Source organism: Calonectris borealis, chromosome 1 (genome assembly GCF_964195595.1).
Source record: "Calonectris borealis chromosome 1, bCalBor7.hap1.2, whole genome shotgun sequence".
Classification (NCBI taxonomy): Eukaryota; Metazoa; Chordata; class Aves; order Procellariiformes; family Procellariidae; genus Calonectris; species Calonectris borealis.
This window is the reverse complement of record NC_134312.1, coordinates 62,648,439-62,660,479: the sequence shown is the minus strand read 5'-3', so window position 1 is coordinate 62,660,479 and position 12,041 is coordinate 62,648,439. Positions and strand designations below refer to the sequence as shown.

General features: G+C 34.9%; 1 protein-coding gene across 1 annotated transcript in view; it reads right to left on the bottom strand.

Annotated features, from left to right (window-relative positions):
* Positions 1-353: 353 nt before the first annotated feature.
* The window catches only part of IGF1 (insulin like growth factor 1), a 49,746-nt gene continuing 38,058 nt past the window's right edge, over positions 354-12,041 (bottom strand). Inside the window, exons 3-4 of the mRNA XM_075161885.1 lie at positions 9,998-10,179; positions 354-432 (exon numbers count right to left, since the gene is read on the bottom strand). Coding sequence (XP_075017986.1) covers positions 373-432; positions 9,998-10,179 — 242 coding nt within the window. The 3' untranslated portion in view covers positions 354-372. The remainder of the gene's footprint in view (positions 433-9,997; positions 10,180-12,041) is intronic.

Genomic DNA, 12,041 nt, shown 5'->3' with positions numbered 1-12,041 from the left:
CAGCAGCCAGTGTTCATAGGTTAATTTAGTGCAATTGGATCCATCAAAGGCCCATAAATTTGTAGGCTTTTGAGGGGCACAGGACTTTAAGAGATTTTGTGCAGGACATTTAAAACAGGTTAACAAACAGTAATATATCAACCACAGAATTTTTTAGCTCTGGGCTGGTTAAAATGTTCTGTTCTCTAAAGACTTAATATTGGAATGTTTAGTTGCATTGTTCACTGGGAGAATGCCCATTTGTTGAGATTGCATCGAGCTTATTAAACCATAGGTTTTTTTAAGTCTTCCAATGTTTAACAAATAATTTATTTACAGCAAAGTATCCTGCAGATGGCACATTCATTCTTCATTCTTGTGGACGGCATGTTCTTACATTCTGTAGTTTCTGTTTCCTGTGTTCCCTCTACTTGTATTCTTCAAATGCACTTCCTGAAGGTGTAGAAAAAAATAATTATTCCAGACAGGTTTTAATACACTGTATGACTACAGAATTCATATTAGTAGGAAAACAGTTATCGTGAATGCTGGAATTGTTAGAGCCCTTCTGCCAGTTCACAGAGAACTTAACTACACAAAGCGTCTGTACATGAAATTCCCCTTTCTCCTAGGCATAAACACTTTGATTGCTGTCATTGTTGATCTTGGCAGAGGAAACATCTGCATACTGGAATCTGGATGGGCTTAGATACACAGTAGGTACCAAAGATTTTCTTTCTTTCAGAACAAGGACACTTGCAAAAGCAGGATGTATAGGGCCCAGGGTACTTTAGAGTTGTAACTGAAGGATTTATGGACCCTCGTGGGTTGGGTACCCAGTGGTCAGAGACTTCCAAAATTGCTGAGTGAGTCTCTGTTACCTACATTTTGCAGAGATCGCGTATTAAATGTGTAAGGTTTTTGTTGGAGAAGGTCTTTAGAAGGATAAAAAGTGTGGGTTCAGTGCAGGAGCTGCAGCCAAATAATTTGTATTTTCAAAAAGAGACAAAGTGATGTGCCAGGCAAATCAAGAGGGCTTTGGCATGAATAATGCCTTCAGTTCACTGACTTTCCATGCACTGGCCAGTTTCCAGCAGCAGTGATGGGTATGGCATATATCTTTCAGTTTGATTTCCTTATTTGCCATGCTGATAAATATTACCTGGGCCCAAATCTTTGCACATTCTGTACCAGACTAGAGGCAGAATTGTTAAGTGACTCTCCATATTTATAATCCTCATCAGAAGTAAAATTCTTAGTTAACTGAAATCATGCCTGCTGTCTTAAGAAAAAACAAAAATAAAAAATCTCCCTGAGAAAGGTGAGGCATGTGTATGCAGCTCTACACTGCATTAGCTGCTATTTAAGCCTGAAAAAAAAAAAGGGAAATGTATTCTCTAAAATTTAAAAAGTAATGAAATTTCTGCCTGCTTTTCTGATGGACAGAAAGAAAATGGAAACTGATTTTGTGCATTACAGTAATTTTGTGGGGTTTTTTTTAATGGTTTCCTATATAAAATACTATTCTATATATAACTTTTCTGTTTGCCTCCAGTACCTATTAAATATAAAATAAATCAGAAACTGGCAAAGGATCACAAAACTTGAGCTCACATAGAGCTTATTAATTTTCACTTGTTTTGGACTGGGTTCTGATGGATGTGAGTCGAATGATTATTTTCAGAATAAAAAAAAAAAAAAACAAGCAGTACTAGTAATTGTTATATTAATTATACCACCAACAAGTAAGAACATTGAGCCAAACTAAGATTTATCATCACTGACACGCCAAATTTGTTAATAGCAAAGTATTCATAATGAAGACATGTCTTTGTTAGGAAACTGCCATTCTAGACATTCTTAGTCCGAAATATAATACTAAATGAGGAAGAAGTGATTAATCATCTAGTCACTGTTCCCATGATCAGTTCAGTAGGATACTGGCTTGTTTTCACCAAATTTTGCTAATACCACTATAGAATAGCTTCCTTAGCATGGATCGAATACAGAAACAGAAATGTCAACAGAATTCTGCTTATCCATAAATTAAAATAATCTTTGCTGTTTCATTGACTGTTTGTCTTCCAGCTTTTCCAAAACTATCTTTTCTGCCTTTCATTTTCCCTAAGTTGTACCTTAGTTTTCACCCTGAAGTACTCACTCTGGATGAACCCTTCAATTTTCACTGATTTTCACTAAAATCATCATTGCAGCACTTCACAGGAGACTGCCACTACAGATGCTTATACTGGTAACAATGAACTAAGAAAACAGGAATTCCTTGACTCATCTAAACCTCTTTTTTTCCTCATGGCAACAAAGCAAAATATCCTCATCAATGCTGCCCCTAGATTCTCCTTCTTGAAGAGAGTTTACCAGCATATAGGAAAAGTTATATGCTACTTTTTATTTGCAGAAAGTCACACATTCTTAAAGGCTTCATATTCATGATCTATAAAATGGACAGTGAGAGCCTCGTTATGAAACAACAGCCATTTTGCATTGCAGTGGCTTTGAAGGTATACTTAGATTGAAAATTAACTATATGTTTCCCAAGTGAAAATATAAATTCTCTCCACTACTGTTGTTGTCTGACTTTAAAATGGCCTTATTATCCAAATAAAGCAAATACTAAGGTGCAGCAGGGTTTCAGTTATGGCTTTTAATACTGACATGTAGGTGGGAAAACAGCTGTCATAATACACAGGCTAGCTCTGAAATTGAGGGAAGATGGCAGGTTACTTTTAGAACAGTTTCTCCTCTGGAATCATCATTTTGATGAATAACTACAAAGCAGTGGCACTGGTGATGGCAGCAGTAACATGCATGCCAGAAAATGCTTTGACCCACATAACACATTTTTTCAAGTATGCAATGTTGAGACCATTGGAAAAAAAAAAGTGTGAATGCCTGAATCAGGTTCTCAGACGTGCGTTTGCACTGGTATAGAAAAGCTTGCCTTATTTCTCAAGTCTTTGGAAAAAAAGGTAATTAGAAATAAAATTGTTGTCTGTGATGCTTGTTTCATTATCAGATTGTCTGAGCTGATATTCAGACCCAGACAAAGACAATAAGCATTTTAAGATGACAGATGCAAAATGTCAACTTTGCATATGTTGGTTCATGAACAGAGAAGCGCAGACTTCTAACCTATCACGTTAAGTGTGGATCTTTGCAGACAGGGCAGCATTAACGTAAGGATAACAACTACCTCTGTGATAGTAAAGGTCATTTAACTAAGATGGAAAGGTATTGGAAAGCATGCAGCAGCATTCTTATCCTATTAGGGTGGACATTCAAACCTCATATTGGCATTAAAAGATCTCTTGCTTTATTGGTAATAAATGGAACGTCTAGTGTTTGTAGTAACAGGCATGATATCTTAGCTACGAACTCTCTGGGGTCTCTTTGAAAGTTTTTTAGTTCTGTGGGCAGTGTGATCAGTAACATAATAACAAGGCTGGAAATTAAGCAATGGGAGAAAAAAATCTTCTGAAGTGAAGCAGCCAAGTTTTTCTATCTGTTACACCTAAACGTTCCCTCATTGGTTTGGTAATGTGGCATGGCTGTAATAGAAATTAAGATTAGTGCCATTGTGCATATTTTGGCCTGTAAATGTATCTGTGAGTTGATACTGAGCCAAGTACAAAAGAATCTGTCAATCTTAGAAAGATTAATGAGAAATAATGCGATACTTTTTCTGTTTTTTTAATGACATTTTCTTAAACTAAAAATATTAACATCTTTTCGTTCTCTCTCTTAGTCCCACTTAGTATTTATTTAAATTTTGAAGATTAGATAAAATATGAAAAGGATTTTTGAGAGAATCCGCTTCCTATTGATACTTCGTTGGTAAATATATTTATGTGTGTTTTCCACATATGAGGCCTAAAGAAGGACTAAAAATCTGAGGAAGAGTGAAAATATATCAAGAGGTACACCTCTTTGGTCCTTTTGCTCAAGGTGCAAGGGGATGGCGTGACACTATGGTTTTTTGCTTTCCCTCTTCTTTATTTACTGGATTTTAAAAACAGCCTTACCAGTGTTCACATTCACGTAATAATTTTCATGGTACCTTGTAGCCTTAAATTGATAAGAACTTTGTGCCACTGGTTCTGTGACACTGCTTCATTCAAAAAGGTCACAGTCTTCCCTCACGTACACAATTGTTGTGGAAATAGCTCAATTTCCTTTGCTTGAACAGAGAACAGTAGTTTTTCAAAGTTCTATTCACTAGTTTTCCAAATTGCTGTTAAAAGTTAATTCACTTAAGGGTAAATAAACTAAACTTCTATTAGCATTTCTCAGAAGAGAAAGAAATGAATGAAAGAAAAGCTAAATGGAACCATGTACACTGAAGACAGAACTTTAATTCCCCTTCTTGCTCCTGTTTTGCAGTTTAGAACTCTAAAAATCATTACTTTGAAATCATTACTTTGAAATCATTACTTTGCTTTCCAGCATAAATACTGAACGTTTCTCTCTGTTCCTTACTCCTACCTTACTAGTTGATATATTTGCTCATTAAATGAGATTTTAATCTGAAAACAATGTCAACAATTATTTTCATAATTTTAGGTTAAAAAAAAATCTTGATGTATAATGTGCTTTGGTTTCACACCTGTTCTCTTTGTTAAAAATTCAGGGACATTTTTCTTGGGTTTAGAAATGCTGACATATGATTAAAATGTGTCCTTTTTAATAATCTCTGCTTATATACATAACTAACAGCAATTGAAGTAGAATTTTATAATGGATTTGTATTATGCAGTTGACCACTTCCTATTTTTTATCAGTTCTGGCAAGATGAATATCTAAGTATCTCCCATTTTTTAACAGTAAGAATTCTACTGCTTTCAATAGAGCATTCAAATAGCAAGCAAGTAAACAAAACAGGCTTTCAAAGAGCACAATTGATGAGTGATCATCAGTGAACAACAGATCATGCAAGTTGGTTGGATTATTTGATCAAATGTTTAGGTTTTCCTTATTCTTAAAAAAAACATTATTTCTCATGAATTTTCAAATGAAATTTATTACAAAAGTAAATTGCTGCAAGATTAATGGGAATATTTGCTGGATTGTGATCCTGTAAAAAATGACCTATTTGTTTAAATGTACAAGTGTTTTAATCAAATTTAATTTTTACAGTTTATTTTTACTGGAGTCTTGTTTTGAATAGTATTATAATTAATGCAAAAAAATGAAGTACTAAATTTCAGTAGCTTAATTACGATGGTCAGAAGCAAAGTAAGGAGATTTTGAGTAATATTAAATTCCTTGAAATTTGAAGTTTTGAGGAGACTGCAAATAGCTTAAAGAGGATCAGTTTCACCACAAAAAAAGGTAGAGCTGTAAGAAATCAAGAGTGCTTTATTTTGACTTTTTGAGATTAAAATGTTTTGCTTTGGAAATACCAAAATATTCAATTCCAGCAGTTCCAAAGAGAAACTTCTGACTTGCCCTTTTCAAAACATCATTTTTTTCATTAAGTGTAGTAAAGAGATATAGAAAAATAATTAATATTAATAATATAAATATTAATAATAGAAAGGTATATACATTGAAGTAAATTAAATACTGAAAAAAGAAAACCAATCTTCATCACCCTTGGTCTTTGTGTTGCAACGGGATCTAAAATTATTCTGTTCCCTTACCTAAGTAGTTCAGAACAGTTGTCCTGAATTATTTTTTTTTTATTTCATCAATCTGAACACTAAACTGGAAATCAAATGTAATCACCTAGCTTTCCTTAGGAAGTCTACTAGAGAAAACCGATTGCATTACCTGCAGTTCTTGCATATTTTATGCCATTTCTATATTTCTGCTCAGCTGCTCTTGTACTGAGGAATCTGAATGATCAGGGCAATATATTCTAGAACACAGACTGACTGAATGTAGATTATACAGATAGATCTTATTCTATTTTAAAGGAATAATTTACCTTTGCACATCAAGTTCAGAGGAACAGAAACAAAAGATATAAAGTAAATGGCTTACTAAATCTTAGCCAGCTATGTTGGTGTTGTATGAAATCTGCTTCAGATGTGATTGTTACAGCAACATGTAAAGGCTACTGAAAAAACTATTTGTATAAAACGAAAGCATTTTCTCATTGACCAACCGTTGTTGAGTTGTCACCAAGAAGACAACTTTTCTTCTATGCCAAATTTGAGCATTTGTAAACAGAACTGCCACTTCACTGTATATTTCCTGTACCCCAGCTTGATTATATTTATTGTTTCACACTGGAGAAAACAATCTGAATGCTCCAGAAGCCTCTCAAAGTACAAACATTTTTTTCATCCCAGACAGAGTTGCTGACCCAGACAGGTTAGGTGACCTCTGTAGGCTTCAACACAAAAAATGTAAAGTATTTCAGGAAGTAGGAGAGAGACTTCTTTTTAAGTAGGGGGGAGGACACTCTGGTGAGAGTTTGGTATCCTTTAGACAGATGTCTGAGAAGGATGTTTGACTGCTGGGCACCAATGGAAACTACGTATTACTATAGTTCACAACTTACTCAAGGCCCACAGTGCTGAAATCCAGCTGGAAAGATACTCTGAGTTATCCCATGTGTTCACTAGAGACTTTAGAGTGGTTAGCCTGTAGCTATCACATTGTGCTCTGATGCATACCTCATTTCTCTCTGCAAGCTATTTTGTGTATTTGTTTCATTCATTGGCTACTCCAGTTTAAGGTAATTTTGTCATGGGCTGAGTGCCAAAGAGGTGGTGAAAGCTGGGCCTCTAAATTAGGATAGAGTTAAGGTTGGGTATATGCTCATATGCTGTGTACAGCAGCTGAGGCAATAACAAAGTGCTTCTAATGGCCTTCTTTCTTAATTTCTTTTTTTGTGAATCTGTGAAGTATGCTGTAATACCCCAAAGTATATCATAACAATGTGTTTATTTTTTACTTTTCAATACACTTTTTATATTTATTTGTAAGTAAAGGTCTTAGAATGGGACAAATAATGATCCTATAGAGAAAGAAATATTTTGTTCGTTAGCTACAAACAAACAAAACTCTACACATACAATCTCTGTAATTGGATTAAAACTAGTTCTTGATGTTGGCCTTATAGCTGCAAATAGGCATTTTGACATTCGCAGCCCACATTAATCACTCAGTGCCTGGCCCTCATCATTCAGATTTGTGTGTGTAGTAGCAACACTTGTTCATAATGTAATGACTAAAGATCAGCATTAACATAACCTATAAGCAGAAGAACAACCCTGCTCCATTGAAGTAAGTTAATTGTACCAAACAGTGCATAGGACAAATGATCTGCTCAAGGCATTGGGAAAGTAGACCACTTACAGAAACTCTTAAACCAAAACACAAATCCTGGATTTGTCTATTAAAAAGGTTATGAGGAGATGCCAAATAAAAACTACATTAGAAGTATGAAAGGCATAAGAAACTGATAGTGTCTGAAATCTGAGTTGAACTACACAACATCTTATATATTCCACTTAATCCTGCCTTAAATCTTGTATCTAAATAAGAAAACATTAAAGAGGTCATGTAGATTATCTTACATATATATATTCACTTTAGATGTATATGTATCTCATATATAACATAATATTAAGAGAGAAAAAGATTCTAAAGCAAAAAAAAAATTGCTCAACTGAAAAATAATTTGACTTTAGTATAATCAATATTTTAATTAAAATCAGTGACATATCAACACTATAATTAGCTAAATGCATTCATATTGGGGGAGCCTGTCCAAAGAAGAAAGTATGAACATAGCATTATCTTTCTTAATGGAGGCATGTACAGCTGACTGCAAAAAAAAAAAAGAGAAAGAAAAAATAATTACATGATAGTATGTACCAGAGCTTTTTCACATAGAGTTTTTCTTAATGAATTCTGTTTCCCTTCGCTTCCCTTCCCTGTATTTTCCTTTTATCTATCATAAATCTGAATAATAGTTTCTCCTACCCCTCCTGTATTTTTGTTTCCTCAATCTAATTTTCTCCATTCACAGATATTAACGAAAATTTCAGTTTGTTTTTCCCATCACATTTCTGTTATTTTATCACCAAGTTCCCATCAAGAAACATTTATGATTTTTCTGCTTCTATTCACCTCCCTCCTCCTTTTCCCATACATTTTCTTTAAAGGTGTTTTTTCTTTAATATTAATATTTCTCTAATTTTATTTTCTCTTCCCTTTTCTCAAAATTCTGTCTTTTCTGTGTGATGCACCATGGTTCATTCAGATCTTAAATGTTTCTCATCTTCTCAGCCTCTTTGATCTAATTCCCTCTCCTTTCTTTTCCTCTGCTCTTCATTGTCCTTTTACTGCCCTTTTCACCTCTTGATTTTTTTCTCCTTTTCATTTCCTGGATGATTTCTTCTGCAGCTAGGTTCTGTCAATTACTACATACTCCTTCTAATTTTTTTTCTTCTTCCAGTATTCCCTCTTGCACACTACTCCTCTGCTGCTGCAGAAAGATGCAAGGCCTTTCTTCTGTTCCTTCCTATTTGTAAGAAAAGTGTTTTCCTGTCTATCTTTTGAATTGGGAAGAGGACAGCTGCCTGAAGAATGACATCATTCCTTAGCCCTCCAAGGAAAGTGGTGTGGAGAACCATCAGAATGCTGGCAGGTATCTTGTCTCCTTTTACTTGAAGTTACAGAATGTTTTACCCATCACCTTAGCAACAAGTATGGGAACGAGCACACAGATTACTGGCCAAGCCTGTTTTCTTCTTTTCCTGCAAGCCTTAAATATACGTGTGCCCAGACAGGAATAAACCACAGGGTTTTCTTGTCTATAGTTGAGTTTTACCTGAAGAAGACTTCACTTGTTGTCAGGTGTGCTTTTTGAGATGTTCATGGCTAAGGTGATACTTCCCAGGAATAATCATACAGCCATTACTTTAAAATGTTGAAAATTCTTGAGGAAGAGGTGAAAGGATTCCATTCTATGGATTGACTTATGGAAAAGAAATGGATGCTGGAACAATTACAATTGTTCTTTTCATAAAGATGATATTAAGAAATTAGTATATAGTGCTGGTTTCCTGATTTCCTATGAAATCTTAGAATTTCAAGAAGTTCCATTTCTTATAAGAAAAAAAATTTTTAGATAACTGCAGGAGTGGAGCCAACATATGTGTAGGACAGAAGGGTCAATGGCAATAAAATATATCACTAGAGGCTTACAGCAGATGACAGATAACATTTAAAACAGATGTTCAGAACTCAAGCAGGAGAGTAGGTGGACATGAGCTTAATGGTAGTCTAGCCTAAGATGGGTTTTCTGAACTATAGGCTCTGTTGAGGAGACATGAGATTTAACTACATGTATGTACAGTATATCTAGTATGACAGGAACAAAAATCTGGATACTCTGAACTTCACAATTATACAAATAATACCAATGAATATTTGAAGTGCTTGGAAAATATACATATTAAACATTAAATAGTTAAAATGAAGTATGTAATGATTGCAGTGACTATCCAGTTAATTTAGTTTTGATAAATAAATTTTTAAAAAGCCAAAATAATGAGGAAAGTAAAAAATAATTTGTTCATTTACATGTAAAATGAATAGCAGAAGTGCTGTTTTTCCCTCTTGATCACTCACTCTACCTCTTCCTAACAAGGAAGGATGAGTGAGGAGGATCTGTATAGATCAGTTGTTAAACATTCAGTGTTTGGTTTCTCTTTTGAAAGAAGTCTTAGGTGCTATTTATGATTGGATAATGTAAGTACTTGTCATTTACTACCCAGTGGCAGGATAAAGCCTCACAACTACTAGCTTAGCAATTCCATCTTTTATTCAGTGTTCTAAGAGATGAGATAGAACACACCATTTCCTATTTAATCCCTACCATGGACACTATTTTCCAAAACCCCACTAAATCTCAGTGTGCCTAGTAGGCAGAACACATCAGTTGTTTGCTATGTTACCAGCCTTGATAGAATTTTCCTTCCCTAAGATAGGTAAGGTGTTTTTTTTTGTTTGGTTCTGGTTTTGTTTTTCCAGCCTGGCCTACCTTTTGTGCTTTTGGCATATCAGTGTGGCGCTGAGCACGTACAGAGCGTGCAGATTTAGGTGGCTTTATTGGAGCACAATACATCTCCAGCCTCCTCAGGTCACAACTCTGGAAGCAGCATTCATCCACTATTCCCTTGTGGTGTAAGCGTCTACTGCTGGATCCATACCCTGTAGGCTTACCTATTCAAAACACAAATGGAAAGTTTTTATGTTAGAAAGAAAATGCAAAGATCTCAGCAGCAATCATATTAAATTGCATTATTTTAACTGAATCACCGATGACAGTTGTAGAGGCTGCCTGTGTGTATCTATTCTAAGACCCTGTCCTCATATACAGCTTCAAAAGATATTCCTGGAAATGGCCAGCTTTGATCTCTGTCTATGGGTGGTTGCTATTTACGCATTTCAGCAAAATTATATCTTCTTAGAAAAGTATTATTAAAAGACTTTCTTGAACTGTCTTGGCATTGAAAATGGAGAGGGAGGAAGTTGAAATCTGGCATTTAGAAGCTTTGCAAAGGAAATTCACCCTTTAGCTTTTGGAGGAAAACTGATTGTTGAGCTGACTGAGGTAGCTGGCGTTTAAAGATCATAGATCATGCCTGTGTTGTAGGCAAGTATTTTCCAATGAAAAAGGCTACACTGAGCCACTATGTGAAGCCAGAGGGTGTTCCAAAGGGGAAATAAATACTGTATACCACTGCACAGGCTCTAAGATCTGCAAGCTCAAAAACTAGTGGAAAGCAGGAAATAAGGTAACAAAGTAACCAATGAAATGCAGCAAAAATAGGAAGATGGTTGATGGAACAGATAAAAGCAGAAGATTTTATATTCCATAGATTTGCACAAGATAAGAAATGGGACTGACATAACATGGTCTTTCCTGTGTTTTTTGTTTGCATTGGGCATCTGTAGAAACTACTTGATTGGCAAATGTTTTACATTTTTCACTCAGCTCCAGTAAAGGGTGATATTTTCATTCATAGAACTCTTACACTCTTCTCTTTTTTTTCCAGTGATTTATGATTTCTTTAGTAACTGTTCATTTCTCTGCTATACTATGCAAAGATTACAGACCCATTATTTCCTGGGCTTGTTTGTATGCAACCCAGTTGGAAGTGCATGTTGCAGTTATGGCTAACTAGAAAAGAAGGAACAGTAAATTCACAAAAATAAGTAGTTCCTTACTTACTACATCTATTTTAAAATTCTGATAGAATTTGGTTTCAGACAGTAAAATTCTGAAAAGATTAAAGGTTTTGTTTTGACATTTCCAGCATTAAATGTTTCCATTTACAAAATGATCCACATTGGTTAAGAACCCAAAAATATGGAAAAAAGGAAAGAAAACTGCACCAAGAGCCAAAAAATGAAGCAACTCAATTCAGTCAGCTCTCTTTTTTTTTTCTTGCCTTTTTTTTCCCCTTCAGTTTTATCACTGAGACCAAAAATCTGTTATTCACAGAGTTTGGCAGGAGTTTGCGTTTTAAGAAATTACTCAAGCTAGATAAAGGATAAGGGTATCAAGAAAGATGAAAATTCAGTTTTTCTTTGGGAAATTATTGCCTCCAATGCTTATACAGCAAATTCTAGGTTAATAGCCATATTCTTGTCCTGCAGTTGTCAATTTGAAGACAACACTGCATTTTGCAATTCTCTGTGATTAAAACATATGTCCACTGATGAAGAACCCTTGAGGCCTTAGTACACCCATAAATGAAAAGACCTGTAGTGACAAAGTATGTCTAACATTTTAGCCAGCAATACAGTCAGCTAAGAACTAACTATCCCTATGAGCTTTGTAAACCCAGACAAAAGGTTTTTAAATGTCTTCTTTTCCAGGGACTATAAATTAAACAAAAACACAAACATGCTTACTTAGTATATTGCAATCCACTGAGAGCCTCTATACTGTACATTGCCTGCTAAATTATTTGTTTCATAAGACTAAACAGAACAGCAAGCCAGGAGTAGATTACAGTAATATTTTGATTTGTCTCTGTGTGTGTGTGTTGTTCTCTGTGTATCACTGAAAAGTATTA